Source organism: Rhineura floridana, chromosome 20 (assembly GCF_030035675.1).
Source record: "Rhineura floridana isolate rRhiFlo1 chromosome 20, rRhiFlo1.hap2, whole genome shotgun sequence".
NCBI lineage: Eukaryota > Metazoa > Chordata > Lepidosauria > Squamata > Rhineuridae > Rhineura > Rhineura floridana.
The window spans coordinates 12,069,791-12,085,683 of NC_084499.1; the positions used below are offsets into that span (position 1 = coordinate 12,069,791).

The window sequence follows — 15,893 nt, forward strand, 5'->3', positions numbered from 1 at the left end:
TCTTAAAAAGAGTAATCACTTTCTAGCTGTCATGGCCATGAAGGTTTTGTGTCGTGGTCACAATGTTGGACTAGGATTGGGAAGACTCTGATTTAAATCTTCATTCAGCCATAAAGCTTACTGGGGTGATCTTCGGCCAGTCACTCACTCTCTTTCTCGGCCTAATCTCACAGGGTTGTTGTGAAGGTAAAAAGAGCCATAGAGAGGACCCTGGACATCTCTAGCAAGTAAATAAATTTTATTATGTGAATTATTATGGAAATAATGCCAACTGAGCAGATCTTTGTCATATCCGGATGAGCTGCTGTGAGGTTTAATTATACTGAGGCCAGGAGGCTCAGATTATTTATCAAATGATAGGGTTGTCATTAAAATGTTGAAATGCATTCAAACAGATGTTGAATTATTTAGAGAATGGATGTTATAGAAAGGATAAGATATTACGCAGGAATCTTCCAGTGGCAGCAAAAATGAATAAAGCTGGAAAAGCAGAAGTTGGGACAACTGGGAAAGATTGCTGACGAAAGTCCCTTGAAGTGGCACAACGGGATGAAGGAACAGTTAAAATTCATAGAAGACATTTTAGAGCCCAACAAGACCGGCTCATGCTAAACATGTCACAAGGAGAAGAAAGGGAAGGGAAAGATTGGTTGTACAAGCTGCTTTCTGTTAACAGAACCTCAAGATACAACCCTGTATCTCAGGGGTGGCTAACCTGCAGCCGTCTAGATGTTGCTGGACTCCCATCAGCCCCTGCCAGCATGGCCAAAGGTCAGGGATGATGGGATGTGTAGTCCAACAACAATTGGAGGACTACAGGCTCCTCTCCCTCCATTTGTATTTTAACAGAGAATTGGATATCCTTTGAAAGAAAGGTGGAATGGACATATTTTAAAGCAATTTATTTATTTATTTATTTAATGTATATCCTGCCCTTCCTCCCAGTAGGAGCCCAAGCAGCAAAGGCACTAAAGACACTTTAAACCATTGTAAAAACAGAATTTAAAATATATTAAAACAAAAAACATCCTTAAAAACATATTAACACAAAACACCTTTAAAAACTTTTTTTTAAAAAAAAATCTTTTAAAAAAGCTTTAAAAACGTCTTAAAAAGCAATTCCAGTACAGACGCAAACTGGGATAAGGTCTCTGCTTAAAAGGCTTGTTGAAAGAGGAAGGTCTTCAGCAGGTGCCAAAAAGATAACAGAGACGGTGCCTGTCTAATATTTAAGGGGAAGAAATTCCACAGGATAAGTGCCACTACACTAAAGGCTCATTTCCTATGTTGTGCAGAATGGACCTCCTGATAAGATGGTATCTGCCGGAGGCTCTCACCTGCAGAGTGTAGTGATCTGCTGGGTATATAAGGGGTAAGACGGTCTTTCAGGTATCCTGGTCTCAAGCTGCATAGGGCTTTGTACACCAAAACTAGAACCTTGAATTAGCCCAGTAGCTAATAGGTTGTCAGTGCAATTTTTTCAGCAGCGGGGTGACAGGTTGGCAATACCTTGTCCCAGTGAGCAGTCTCGCCGCTGCATTTTGCACCAGCTGCAGCTTCCGTACCAACCTCAAGGGCAGCCCCACATAGAGCACATTACAGTAATCCAGCCTGGAGGTTACCAATCTGACCTAATACTCTTGGGAGCACACTGGATGAGCCTTGTTCCCCTAAGCACCCCTCCCTCTGGTGACAGTATGTCCTTGACCCCAGGTCAAATGATAGATTTAGTAGTAAAAGATCCAGATGGCTCAAGCCAGTGTTTACTGATGTGATGTTAACTTTGGCGCCTGCTGAAATGGCCCAAGCAATTCATCAATTTTGCGTGTGATGGAATCGCACCAACAGATGGCAAGAATAGCAATTGAGCACTGTTTTAATTTCATCTCCTCTGCTCTTAATGGTCATTTCCAGTGGCCGTATCTCTGCTGCATGCAGTGAAGAACTTGCCACTCCCCCATTAATCACACTTCAAATGGGCTGCCTGCCTCACAGACAGACAAAGATCTTGGGAGATGCGAAGAACCCTACTAATTAAAGGTTTATCTGACATTAATGAATAATAATTATGATACTGGTATTGATATTCCTTCATTTCTCAAGAAGCTACATCCAGTAACTTGACAACATACGTTGGGTAAACCATGGCCAGTCCAAAGGATTTTGCTGTCAGAGACAAAGGACATGATGGCACCCTTTTTACTATTAAAAAAAGGAGAGGGACCCAAAAATGAGTAACAGGAATCCAAATTTTAAAAAGATGAATATCACAAATAATTGTTATAAGAACAGGAATAGCTATACATGTGAATATATGGCTTTGAGAATTTGTATTTGCATTTTGTAATGTTGAATTCCATATACACATATCTACATATGTTCATGTGAGACAGTTGTTCACGTTCTTATAATAACTTTTGATATTCTTTTCGGTTCCTATGACTTAGGTCTTTTGTTGTTGATGTTAAAAAACTAATCGGACTGACAGTTGACTCTTCCTTCAATGCTGGTGATGGAAAAACGTATCCATAAGAAAAGACTTCAGAGGATAGGGCTACTAGCCACAATGGCTATTGTCTCTTTCCACTGTCAGAGGCAGAATATGCCTCTGAATGCCAGATGCTGAGATTCACTAGCGGGGAGTGTCCTGTTGCTCTCAGGTCCTGCTTGTGGGCTTCCCATTGGGGCATCTGGTTGGCCACTGTGAGAACAGAGTGCTGGGCTAGATGGGCCTTTGGCCCAATTTGGCACCTCTTCTTAGGTTCCTATGTTTGCTTTAGTTGAGGGTGGAGAACCCTTAGTGGATTCATGGAGGATAAGGATCTCAATGGCTAGTAGCCACAAGGCAGAGCTTGGAAAAGTTACTTTCGTGAACTACAACTCCCATCAGCTCAATCCAGTGGCCATGCTGGATGGGGCTGATGGGAGTTGTAGTTCAAAAAAGTAACTTTTCCAAGCTCTGCCACAAGGCTTTGCTCTACCTCCATTGTCAGAGGCAGTATGTCTCTGAATACCAGATGCTGGGAATCGCAAGTAGGGAGAGTGCTGTTGCACTCAGGTCCTGCTTGCAGGCATCCCACAGGCATCTGGTTGGCCACTGTGAGACCAGGATGCTGGACTAGTTGGGGCTTTGGCATAATTCCATAGGGCTCTTTTTATTTTCTAAGCATCCTTTCCCATGCACTGCAGTTCTGACAACTGAATCTAGCCAGTGAGTTGGATCCTTATCTCCCCACCTTACTCAGGCTACATTTAATTTGGCCGGGGGAAGCGCTTGTCAAACACCTGACATCACAATGATGTGTCAAGTGACTCGTTTTTGCATTGCGTTGTTCACAGAAACCCGTGTGCTTCTGTGCATCCTACAGGGCAATTCTGTTTCTCCTCGCATATCTTGAATCTATAGAGAAGACAATATTTTCGGCTTTGAAATCCACAAAGGACAGAGTAAAGGAATATATCATACAGCAGACAGAACCAAACCTTCAGCAATATGTAATTTAGGGTAGGAGGTGGACAGTAAACCTTGGTATGATAATAGGAATGTCCCAAGCGTTACTTTATTTTGATCTGTGAATAGTTTGTTGGACTCCTTTTGCAAAACAGGCTCCAGCTATGAATGTTCATCTTCCTCTTCTTTTTTTAAAAAAATATTTCTGAATTTAAAACCTAGCTCCTTTTCCATTTTTTTAACTTTAATAAGTTCTATATCCGATTCCCTGTACTTTTCTTGCCAATGCATGGGTTGTGGGATCTCATTAGAGTCTCTCCAGTTTACAAGGGTCAAACAGTAAATGCCTTACTACCAAGTCTCCACTCAGGCATTGTGTTTGAGAATAAATTGCTCTTTTGGATTCCCTTTGCAAATTAAAAAAAAAAAGTATTTTGTCCCTTTCTCCTCTGCCTGGAAATGCACCTGCAATGGCAGAACTGAGGACGACAAGAGTTTAGATGACCCTGAATCAAGGCATGGCTGCCCGTTTGTTTGATAGTTGGATTGCCCATTAATAATCCAATGTGGTTGGTTGATGCTTCCATCAATGGAAGGGAACTGTTAATGAATAGCTTCTTTATCAGTTGGGATGTATCAACACTGCCTCAAATGCAAGCGGTGAAGCAGTGGCGCCTGATGGCTCCGTGGGGATCTTCCAAACTTTCAAAAGGTACTTCAGCATCTTGAACAGCTCTTTGAGAGTTTGGACTAAAATTCAGAGCAGATTCCACTGCCTGCCTGATGCGGAGCCACCAGTGGCCACTGTGGTGAAGCCTCCCCTGGCATGCTATCTTTCTATAGACTTGGAGGAAGTTGTTATTGTTATCACATGCCTTCCTATCTTCATCCTGTGCTTCGGAGAGTACAATTCTGGTGTGATTTTTTGCCGTGTCCATTAATCCCTGGAACTGAATTTTATTTATATTTTAAGGTATTGTTGTAAGTTTGGGGTTGGAATGGATGATCCCTGTGGGTTCCCTTCCAGCCTCTGATTTGGAATCCTGTGCCTTGGGGTGGGAAACTCTGCTCTGCTAGCCAGATGAGCTTCTTTTGTTAAACAAATAGAGTGGCCAGGTTTGTCATGGGTCTATCAGGTGCCCAGCAATGGGTGAATGGGCCAGGAAGATCCTTTTGTTATTGAAACTCTTCGGGAGAAACCTCTCCCCCCTTCCTGGAGCCTAGGAGAGGCTTGCATTTTTTAGTTGTCTCTGGAGAAAGGCTGGGAACTGGAGGCAGGCAGAGAGGCTATCTCTCTCTGCACGATGGCTTTAGGATGCCTTCTGTCACACTGATGGAAAAGCTGGATATTGGACTGCTGATGCCTTGAACCCCTCCATCCTAAGCTCAGGTTGGAATGTGTGTAAATAAATAAACCATATTTTATAAAGACACCACAGTCTCCACTGACCTTCTTTCCAAAGGAAACCAAACCCTGGATGAGCGCAGGAACCCTTGAGATCTCACCATTCGGAGATTGGGGAGGTGCGCAACAGTATCTTCAGAATCTTACTTAGTTTCAAGATATGTTCTTTGTATGTTTCTATGGGTAAAATTAATTTTTAAAAAAGAGAACAGGGATGGGATATCTCCAGCCTGGGAGCCAAATGTGGCCCTCTAGGCCTCTCTCACTAGCCCTTGGGACTCTCCCAAAGCCAGGCCCCCACTTTCCAGGCCCCTCTCTCCTCTTCAGTGTTCTCCCACTCCCACAGTGCTGCTGCTTGGCTGAAATCTGTCCTTGAACTGTAATAAATGCCTCTTGCTTGCTTGCCTGGATGGAGGATGGAGAGATAGATGTGTTCAGTGGCAGGTGGTGGTTCCATGTCAATGGGGCAGTAGAATCATAGAGTCAGAAGGGGCCTGTAATGCTATCAAGTCCAACCTCTGCTCAATGCAGGAATCCAAATTAAACCATAGCTGACAGGTGGCCGTCCAGCTGCCTCTTGAATGCCTCCAGGGTTGGACAACAAACATAGCCGGTCCCAGGCTGTGGTCTGAAGGCACTTGAAGCCAACACCCTGCTGAAGCTAAGCAGGGTCAGGTCTGGTCAGTGCCTGGATGGGAGACCACCTGAGAACCATATGTAAGCCGCCTTGGGTTTCTATCATGAAAAGAAAGGCGGGATATAAATGTAATAAATAAATAAACAAACAAACCACCTCCCGAGGTCATTGGTTCCCTTGTTGTACTGCTCTAACAGGACATTTTTTCCTGCTGGTCAGTTGAAATCTGGCTTCCTGTCATTTGAGCCCATTATTCCTTGTTCTGCACTCTGGGACAATTGAGAAGAGATCCTGGCCCACCTCTACGACAACCTTCAAGACCTTGAAGAGTGCGATCCTATCTCCCCTCAATCTTCTCTTCTCCAGGCTAAACATGCCCAGTTCTTTCAGTCTCTCCTCAGAGGGCTTTGTTTCCAGTCCTCTGATCCTCCTCATTGCCCTCCTTTGAACCCGTTCCAGTTTGTCTGCATCCTTCTGAAAGTGTGGTGTCCAGAATCGGACGCAGTACTCAAGGTGAGGCCTAATCAGTGCCCAATAGAGGTGAACCAATAATTCACACGATTTGAAAACTATGCTTCTGTGAATGCAGCCTAAAATAGCATTTGCCTTTTTTGCAGCCACATCGCACTGTTGGCTCATATTCAGCTTGTGATCAACAATAATCCCAGGATCCTTCTCATATGCAGCATTGCTGAGCCAAGTATAACTGTGCATTTGGTTTCTTTTTCCTAGGTGTAGAACTTTGCACTTATCCCTGTTAAATTTCACTCTGTTGTTTTCAGCCCAATGCTCCAGCCTATCAAGATCGCTTTCAATTTTGTTTCTGTCTTCCAAGGTATTAGGTATCCCTCCCAATTTTGTATCATCTGTAATGAATCTGCTCCAGCTTTTAGTCTGAACTTTCAGTGAGCTGTCCAAAGTGCTGAAGTGTCTAAAGTAAGTGCTAAAGTAAGTTTCCTTTGACTCTGATATCAAGGATTCCCTTATGGGGCCCTCTGGGTTGATATCCGAAAAGAACCTCTGGAAATGTCAGAAGGGGAGGTGGAGCTCTCCCCCCCCCCAGTCCTCAAGAGCACCAGTGCCAAAAGTCTTGGGTCCAGGCCAAAGCATGTGTCTATGGACCTAGAGTCATCAGTCTACTCATAAGTAAGGAGTCTACCTGTGAGTAAGGAATTGTTGATGCTCCTTTACTGCCAGCAGATGTGGCTAGGGTGCTATTTTGGAGGCCAGAGTATATAAGACTTCCCTCTTGCGCTTTCTAGTTGCTGGAAATAACACAGGTCTTTGGCTTTTTGTTCCTGATTGGAGTTGCCTTAATGGGCTGTACCTTGCCTGAATTCTTTGTGAAATTTAACTTGGACTGTTGCCTGCCTTTGCCTCTGGATCATGTTTGGACCTAGACTAATTCTCTGTACTTCACCTTGGTTTGGATGCTGCTGCTGCATCTGTAATCCTGTCCTCGTTGGTGAACGCTTTGGTGAAGGCTTTCATCTTCTCTAACTGAGATCCTAGCCCCCAAGGCTATCCCCTGGAGCATGACAGTGGGAGACAGCAACCTGGGTGAGTGGCAGATTGCTATCTAGGCTACTAGTCCCTCTGTGTGACTGACGGGTGGGAATTTGTTCAGGTATTCCATGCAGTCTTTGTCAGTGAATGGTTTCATTGCCTTCTGGTGCAATACACTTGAAACTCACTGGGTGCAGTCACTGCCTCTCAGCCTCATGAAAACCCTATTCATAGGGTTGCCATAACTCAAAATCAACTTGAAGGCAGTACAATTATATTATTATTGGATGGAGTGCCTATGGATGTTTGGAGGTGTGAGAGTAGTGAACAGCAGAGGCTTGGCTAATGGGGCTCTGCCCATACCTGCCTGGCACTGATAATAAGTCCAGGGGGTGGCCCTGGCTTTCAGCTTCCTCCTCCTCCTCCTCCTCAGTGTTGTTCTTGTAGATCTCACCAGAAAGGAGCATGGGGACAAAACTAGAATTAGTGGCTCTGGCGCCACCTTGTGTTGGGCTCCCAGCTTTCCACCTGACCAGACACCATTGGAAGTGGGTATTACATGATTTGTGCAGTTGTAAGACTAAATTTGGATATAATATGTATGTTCTAGTGGGGTGACCATTGCGTACTATGAATGAGGTAGTACTTTAGCAAAAGGGAGAGGTAAGGGACATCTGACTCTTAAAATGTTTTCAAATGTGCTACTGTGTTTTTGCCTTGGAGGATTTTATTACTTGTAACTTTGAACTGTGTTTATTTGTTATTGTAAACCACTGACACTGTTTTGGTATGAAGCAGTATCTAAATATATGAAATGGATTAAAAACATCTGCCCATCTAATCAGGCAACAAATTATTATAGGCCAAATGAGACTCTGGTTGCATACCTATCATACATCTTCACCCAAAGAACCCTGGGAACTGTAGTTTATCCTTCACAGAACTACACTTCCAACACCCTTAGAAAACTACAGTTTCCAGGATTCTTTGAGGGAAGCCGTGTGCTTCAAATGTATGGTACGTAAGCAGCGTACAAGGCTCCTACTTCAAGCTGACTATAGCCCTGAGCAGGAACGAAAAGCTTTAATTTGTGTTTTTATATTGCTGTTGCATGTTGTTTAGTTTATAACACTTACTGCTTTGTGAGGATATCTTATAAAAGAATGGGATAAAAATCTATTTAATATGTAAATTAATTAATATTGTCAAAGAACATTTGCATTACACTCTTTTCTACTCTCTTGTTTTAACTAAAGTGGTTTTAAAGCCAAAGTGATGGGAAGCAATTATATTTAATTTATCAGATATTGCTGTGGGAGCGACTAAATTTGTTTTTATTCTGAGTTAGAATGAAAGAGCTACAAAAACCCTAAAGTTGTCATGAGCCATTTTGTTTACCAAAGCTTCTGTCGAATCTCTCATTGCCTTGTTGTTGTTGTTGTTTTAAAAAAGCTGCACACAGATTGCTAATTATTATTTGGGTGCTGAGACTGAGTGATAAAAAAGCAGACAGAGGTTTAGTCTAATGTAGAAAAAGGATTAAACAAGGTCTGCGGGCATACGATGCAAGGGATGGATGAATCTGTAAGTTTAGGTTTGTCTCAATTTGTCATTTTTCAACTCTTAAGTTCAGTTCTCCAATTCTCATAAGTTTGCTATTTTCTTTTTTTTAAGTTCTCATCAAATTCATCATTTGGGTGCACATTTCTGAAATATACACATTTGTATGCAATTTTGCCCATTCTTGCAAAGCAATTTCCCCTATACAACACAATAATTTTTAGGGATTTTCATTAATATCTGCATTTTTATGCACACTTTAGTACATGTATTTTTTTCTGTATGCATTACTTGGCTGGAGAACTGCATTTCAAAATTTGGGGAAGAGCACATTATGAAGGATGGCTGCATCAGTGTGGGATAGTGGTTACAGTATTGGACTATGACCTGGGAGACCAAGGTTCGAATCCCCACATAGCCATGAAGCTCACTGGGTGACCTTGGGCCAGTCGCTGCCTCTCAGCCTCAGAGGAAGGCAGTGGCAAACCCCTCTGAATACTGCTTACCATGAACACGCCATAAGCCTCCAGCGCCACCAACCATGCCGCCCAACAAGATCAGCCACACAGGACCTTCTCTCAATCCCGCCAACTAAAACAGCTAGGTTGGCGGGGACAAGAGAGGGCATTTTCAGTGGCGGCCCCCACTCTCTGGAACTCCCTCCCGTATGACCTTCGACATGCCCCTTCCCTGAATGTATTCCGCCAAGCTTTGAAGACCTGGCTCTTCAGACAGGCCTTTGGGACTTACGGGGAGGGTTAAATTTTTATGACCAATAGCCTACTACTCTGTACTGGAACTGTTTTATTGTTTTATTGTTATATTGTATTTTATGATGTATTTTATTATGATGTAATGTATTGTTGTTAAATTGTACGTCGCCTAGAGTGGCCATTGGCCAGATAGGCAACCCACAAATTAAATTATTATTATTATTATTATTAAGTTGGAATCGACTTGAAGGAAGTCCATTTCCATTTCCATTGTTTTGGAAAGTATAAATTAGGTGGGTTCACCTTTAAATGCAAACAGAATAAAAAATTTCCCCCATCTCTACATGATGTGGATATAATATAAAAAGGTAATGTAATATTTAAAAAGGAAAGAAAAAGAGCAAAAACAGGTTATCCTGCTCTGCTGACACCTATAGGGACAATGGTAACAAATACCGAGGTCTCTTCCAAGGGACATAGGAAGCTGCCTTATACTATGGCTGGCTACTGGTCCATGTGGCTCAGTACTGTCTACACTGACTGGCAGCAGCTCTCCAAGGTTTCAGGCAGGAGTCTCTCCTAGCCCTATGTGGAGATGGTGGGGATTGAACTTGGGGCCTTCCGCATGCAAGGCAGGTGCTCTACCACTGGCCAGGCCTTGGGCAACTTCCAATGGGCTCTACTAGTTGAATTTTGGGAGACATTGTCTCAGCAAATGTTGCTGTGTGTGTTTGTGTTGCTAAATTTGTTTAAAGCAGCACAACAGCATCAGACAGTAACAGCGGATGTTGAAATGAGAGTGTGCCAGTGTGTGCATGCTTTTACCTAAGAAAGCAGGCTTTTACCCTGCATCAGGGTCACTGAGACTGGAGACTTAGTAAAATAAGAAAAGCTACTTTATTTATAGAAATACATAGTAAATACATACTAGGTATGCCTTTCTGTTCTAAGTTGGAGGCGTTACACCCAGGTGTAGGAGTTAGCCCCATGGCTAGGAGAGAGAGCAGAGACAAAAGGATGTCTCCTCTCTCCTGGACAGTTGGAGAAGAAAGAAGTGGAAAGGGCGGAAGGAGGAGGGGCAGGTAAGCTTCCCTAAAGACATAACAGTCTAGCGACAGAAGGAAGTCAGTCAGAGCATCACAGGTAAAGGCAAACAAGCCTATCCATCTGGAGGACCCTAGCTCTATCTCCCTTCTGGAACATAAACAAAAGAACAAAGCAGGAGTTGCTCTTGCCCCACTTCCAACAGCAAATGCAGCTGGCAGGGTTTGACCTTACAGTGGCCCCACCCTTCTGCAAGAGCTATTTGCAGTACTTAAGAGGCCTATAGGCTTTAAATAACCTATGTGGTAGTGGAGCAGCAGAGGCTGAAGGAGAATAATCCTCAGACTCTGAGGATGATGGGAGAGCTACATCCTCAGGCTAACGTGATGCAGAAGGAGGTACTGCAGGTTCCTCCTCAAGTGGAGTAACTATGGCATCACTTGAATTGGAGGCAGAGTGACCTTTTTTAAAAATGAAAAAACAGCAGCCATCATCTGCATGTTCGAAAGAGCTTAAAGTGCCTCCGCTCTGGCACCGGGAGGGGTGGGTGCGGACTTTTCTGCTTTGCAAGAAGCACAGAGCCACGACAAAGGGGATGCTCAGATATATGTGGCCTAAATAAAACAAAGGCACCTGCCCAGAAGATTTCATTTTTTTTAAAAAAAGAAAATTGTCTCATTCATTTGCTTCATCCCATTGCTCAATGAATTGATCAGGGCAGCTGACAAAGATAACAAGCCTGAGCTAATGAGCCTCACTGTCCCATGTTTATTTGAACTGCCTGCAAGGATGATTGCATTCCTGATTTTTAAATACCTGCCACTTTAGAAGACCTAAGAAGAGCATGCCTGCTGGCTCAGGCCAAAGGCCCATCTAGTCCAGCATTCTGTTCTCACAATGGCCAACCAGATGCCCCAAAGGGAAGCCCTGCAAGCAGGAGACGAGTGCAAGAACACTCTTTGCAAATTAATGTCAGCAGGGTAGCATAATGATAACTCAGGATGAAGTGGGGAGTTTTTCCTCCCTGCCTGTGCCATTGACGCCACATGGAGCCTCTGGCAAAGGCACTTAACCTTTCTTTGCAGCCAGGATGGAAATTAAAATGCTTTTACAATCACCTATCACACACTTACTCCTGTGCACTGCCCCTTCCCGGCACTGCTGTAGGAATGGCATTTTTTCAGCTAATTGGGTGCCTTTTCTTCTGCAAAGCACTTCAGAGATTAAAAGTGCTCTGTAAATAGGAGAGCTTTCTGTTATAATTAAGCAGCCCAGCTAAAGAACACACAACACAAATTTCAAGAAGATTAGTTTTCTTTGTATATTATTAATCCTGGTTTTAATCCCAACAATTCTCACCTAAATGGGGGGGCAGAGTGAGGGAAGTGATTGTGCTCAATCCAGGGCAGGTGCAGAGAAACTTTTTCGACTCAGGGGCCGCATTCCCATCTGGGCAGCCTTCTGAGGGCCACATAACAGTGATGAACAGGGGCAGAGGAACACATGGGCATAGCAAGGAATGTAACGTTTACCTTTATACGTTAGGCCTTTGCTCTTGGCACCTTTTTTTAAGTGTGTAGGCTCAGCCTTGGTGGGGGTGAACCACGTGCAGAGAGCGCTCCATCCACCATGAACCCCAAATCTGTCATGCTTTTTTTTACCAAAGCTTTTTCCTGTTTTGTGCTACAGACCCTGAGCTTTGTGTTGTCGCCTCCAAATGTGTATTGACACATCAAATTGGGTGTCATAGTTAACTCCCCGAAACCCAGCATTGTTGTATCTCCTCCAAGCCTGTGCCAAGCTTTTGCGCTCTGCTTCTGTCACCAACTCTGTTTCTGATGCCACACAGAAGGGTGCGGATGGTTCTCGATCTTAAGAATTTGGGAAGCTGCCTTATTCTGAGTCAGACCATCTGTCCACTTCACTTGGTATTGCCTGCACTGGCTGGCAGTGGCGCTTCAGGGTTTCAAGCAGGGATCTCTCCCAGGCCACCTAGGGACTGAACTTGGCACCTTCTGCATGTAAAGCAGATAGGACTCAACTGCTGAGATATGCCCCTTCTCCTGAAAGACACCTCAATCCAACATTGCCTCTGAGGGGTTTGTGGGCGAGAGAGCTTGCGGAGAGGGCATGCGCAGAGTGCTTTCCCTTCATCAAGGTTGCTCATAAGAGAATGCAGCCCTTGGGCTGAAAATGGCTCTCCACCCTTGGGTTAGGATGACTAGTTAGGTGTGCAATTTGCTTTCTCAGAATCCTCCTGACTATATTTTTAATCATATATTTCAGGCTTGGCAAAAAAACCCCTACAATCAGTTAGGGCAGGGGACTTTGAAGACTACAGAGAGGCCACCTTTCGTGTTACATATGGGCTGAACCTGGCACAGCCTGGAGGTGGTTGGGCTGAGCCTTTCCCTTCAGCCTGCAAAGGAAGAGAAGTAAGGCAGATTGCAGATAGGGACCTCTCTTCTCTCCCCTTCCAGGCCTCCTGTGCTCTTAACACCTGCTTAGCAGGCAGGGATTAAACAAGTGCTGCTTTGCTGCCACTTGTGTGAGACTTCACCTGTTGTGTGTCTGCCTGTCACATCCTCTGCTATGTAGAGGGGGAGGAGCATATCAAGTTGGGAGCTGCCATCCTAGTCATTTCAGTTCCTTTTAATAGCTGCCTGTGAGCAGGATGTCAACCTGAACAGCTTTTAACAAGTAGGGAGGAAAACTCCATCTGTTGCATTTCTGCTTCTTGTGTCTTGTTTACAAGCCTGGGGTGCGGGAAGGGGCACACAAAGTGGCAGCCTGAGTAGGGCATTCCATCCTAATCATCTGGATTGCTGCTGAGTAGGCAGGAATCCTACAGGTGCAGCTGTTCTGCAAGTCGTGGAAGAAGTTTTACCTGTTAAGACTTCCACCTATCAAGCATCTTTTAAAGGTTCAGGCAGGGAGACACCAAAAAAGATAGCAGCCCTCTCAGTGGCAGTCCTAGCTGTTTGTGTTGTCTTGAAATTAGCCTGGGATCCCTGTACCTTTAATAGGTGTTTAATAGGCAGGAATTCAATGAACCTGGTCTTTTGCAAAGCAGCAAAACAGACTCCACCTGTAAAATGTATGTGTCTGTGTGTATGCATGTGTGTGTGATGGGGGGGAGAGAGAGAGAGCGCCCCCTGCACAACTTTTAAAGGCTCCTGTATTATGGCAGTCGCCTGGATTCCTGCCTCATAGGAATTCAAGAAGCCCGGAGAGTGTTTATTTTATTTTACTTTTCAAGGGAAAGCTTCACCTGTTAGCTTTCCACCTGTCCTTTGTGCATGGAGTGGGGGTGGGGAGACACACACATACCATGGTGCTAGCCCTATCAGGGGCTGCCATCCTAGCTACCTGTTTCTGCAGCTTACTTGACAGGCCTTCAGCCGGGCAGCTGCCGTGGTGGTAGTGGAGCACTCCATCTGTTGCGTTTCCGCTTGCCGCGCACTTTTGAAAGACCCAGGGGCGGGGGGTGAGGAAAGATCGCGGCGCCAGGCAGCCCTCTCTGAAGTTGCCGTCGGAGCCGTCTGAGTGGATCTCCTTGCCAGCCCGTCCCGGCTTCCCCCGCACCTTCACCTCTGCCGAGCCGGACTGTATCAAGCCGTCTCCCGGCAACGGGGAAGGCGCGTCACTTCCTGAGCAGCTGCTGCCAAGAGGCTGGCCCCGGCAGGCAGGCAGCTCGGCGGAGCAAGAGCCGCTCAACAGTTTAGCAAACTCTCCCCCCCCCCGCGGCAGCAGGAGGGGGGGCGAGCAAAGCTCCCAGGTCTGCTCTGCAGGGACTTTCTTGTGCACAGCCAAGCCGGGCACGCCGCGGGGGAAGAAGACTCGTACTCAAAGAGCCTCAAGTAGGCGAAGCAGGAGGGACCGTCGGGTCCCCCCCCCTTGCTGGCTTACTAGTCGGTTTCTGCTCGTATCTCGTGGCAAGGCACCGGATTGCGATAATACAGTAATAATAAAGGATCGGAGAAGACCCCGGACCTGGCACTATATCGCGCAGCGGCAAGATCCATGGGGGAGCCTTTCCCTTCCCCAGTCAGAGGGTAATGCACCACGGAAGACCCTCGCCGCCCATTCCCACGGAGCTCTGCGGAGGGCGAAGGCGAGGGAGTTGAAAGAGGACCGACTTTGCCTGCCCCGCTGAAGCGGCCGCAGCCAAGCCCGGCTCGCGCCTGCTCTGCGTAAGAAGAAGGGAGGGGGGGACTCTCCCGGCGACAGAATTCCGAGACACCGCAGAAGTTCTCCCTCGACGGCTTGGAAAAGGAGAAAAGAAGCGATTTCTCTTTTACTGCACCCCCAGCACCTCCTTTCTCCGTTGCTGCCCTGCCCCCCCCCCGGCTCGCCCCTCAGGCCAACGAGGGGGAGGACAGCGGAGCCTCTCCCCGTCTAAGCTCTGGCAGCTCCCCCCACAAGTTTGCCCTCCGATGTCCTGACTATTTCTCCCCGCGCACCCGCGAGCGCCTTCCAGAGGCTGCCCCAAAGTTCGCCCCCTTTGAGGAGAGGTGGGGGGCGATGAGCGCGGATTTGGACCGCATGTCCCTAGGGTCGTGCTCTTCCGCGGCCTCTTCCTCCCGGTCCAACACCTTCGGCGGAGCGGCTGCGAGGGCCCCGGGGCTTGGGGGGCAACCGGGGCCCGCCGCGGCGGGGGCGTCTGGAGCTGGGATCCGCCTGCTGTCGGCCAACGTGCGGAAGCTCCACGGGGCGCTGAACCTGCTCCTGAGCGAGGCGGAGCGGGAGCAGTTCATCCATTGCTTGAACGTCTATCACTGCCGGAGGAATGTGTTCGATTTGGTGCAGACCCTCAAAGTCCTCCTCGACGGCCCCGAGAAGAGGCAGCTCCTGCCCATGTTGCGGCTAGTCATCCCCCGCTCGGATCAGCTCCTCTTCGACCAGTACACCTCCGAGGGGCTCTATTTAAAGGCGGACTTCTTGCCCGCCGGCAACACGGGCCTCGACTCCGCCGGCTCCCCGCGCGTCTTGCCCGCGGCGCCAGCCTCGTCCGCCTGCTCCGCGTCTCCCATCTGGCCTCCCCCTGTCGTCTCGCGGAAGTCCCTGCAGGATTTCAGCACCACGCTCGACGGGACAGCTCCGCCGGGGCCCTCTGGCTTAGAGGAACTTCGCGGGGAGGTCAGGCAAGTCACCCTCAAGAGGCACAAGGCGCAGGAGGGCTTAGGATTCAGTATCCGAGGGGGCTCCGAGCACGGCGTTGGGATCTATGTCTCCCTGGTGGAACCAGGCTCCCTGGCGGAGAAGGAAGGCCTCCGGGTGGGAGACCAGATCCTGAAAGTCAATGACAAGCCCTTGGACAAGGTGACCCATTCTGAAGCTGTGAAGGTAAGATGGGACGGTAGGGGTGTCATTATCCGGAGTCGCAAGGCTTTTTTGGGAGCAGGATCCCAGCCAGGGCCCTGTGTAGGAGCTAATCATCACGAAAGGGGAGGGCATGTTAGCCAATGAGAAGAGTCCTTGTCCTTTCCTGATTGGAGCCAATCTGAGTGAAATGAGGTTAGTCAGCTACTGAGAAGAGTCTTCTCAGTAGCTAACACACAGCCTTTCTTTTCAAGC

General features: G+C 46.8%; 1 protein-coding gene across 6 annotated transcripts in view; it reads left to right on the plus strand.

The window, feature by feature from the left end:
- Window positions 1-14,824: 14,824 nt before the first annotated feature.
- Window positions 14,825-15,893, plus strand: part of WHRN (whirlin) — a 128,025-nt gene continuing 126,956 nt past the window's right edge. For all 6 annotated transcript variants that reach the window (XM_061604251.1, XM_061604252.1, XM_061604254.1 and 3 more), the window contains exon 1: window positions 14,825-15,662. In XM_061604251.1, the coding sequence (XP_061460235.1) occupies window positions 14,841-15,662 (822 nt within the window). In that variant the 5' untranslated portion in view covers window positions 14,825-14,840. The remainder of the gene's footprint in view (window positions 15,663-15,893) is intronic.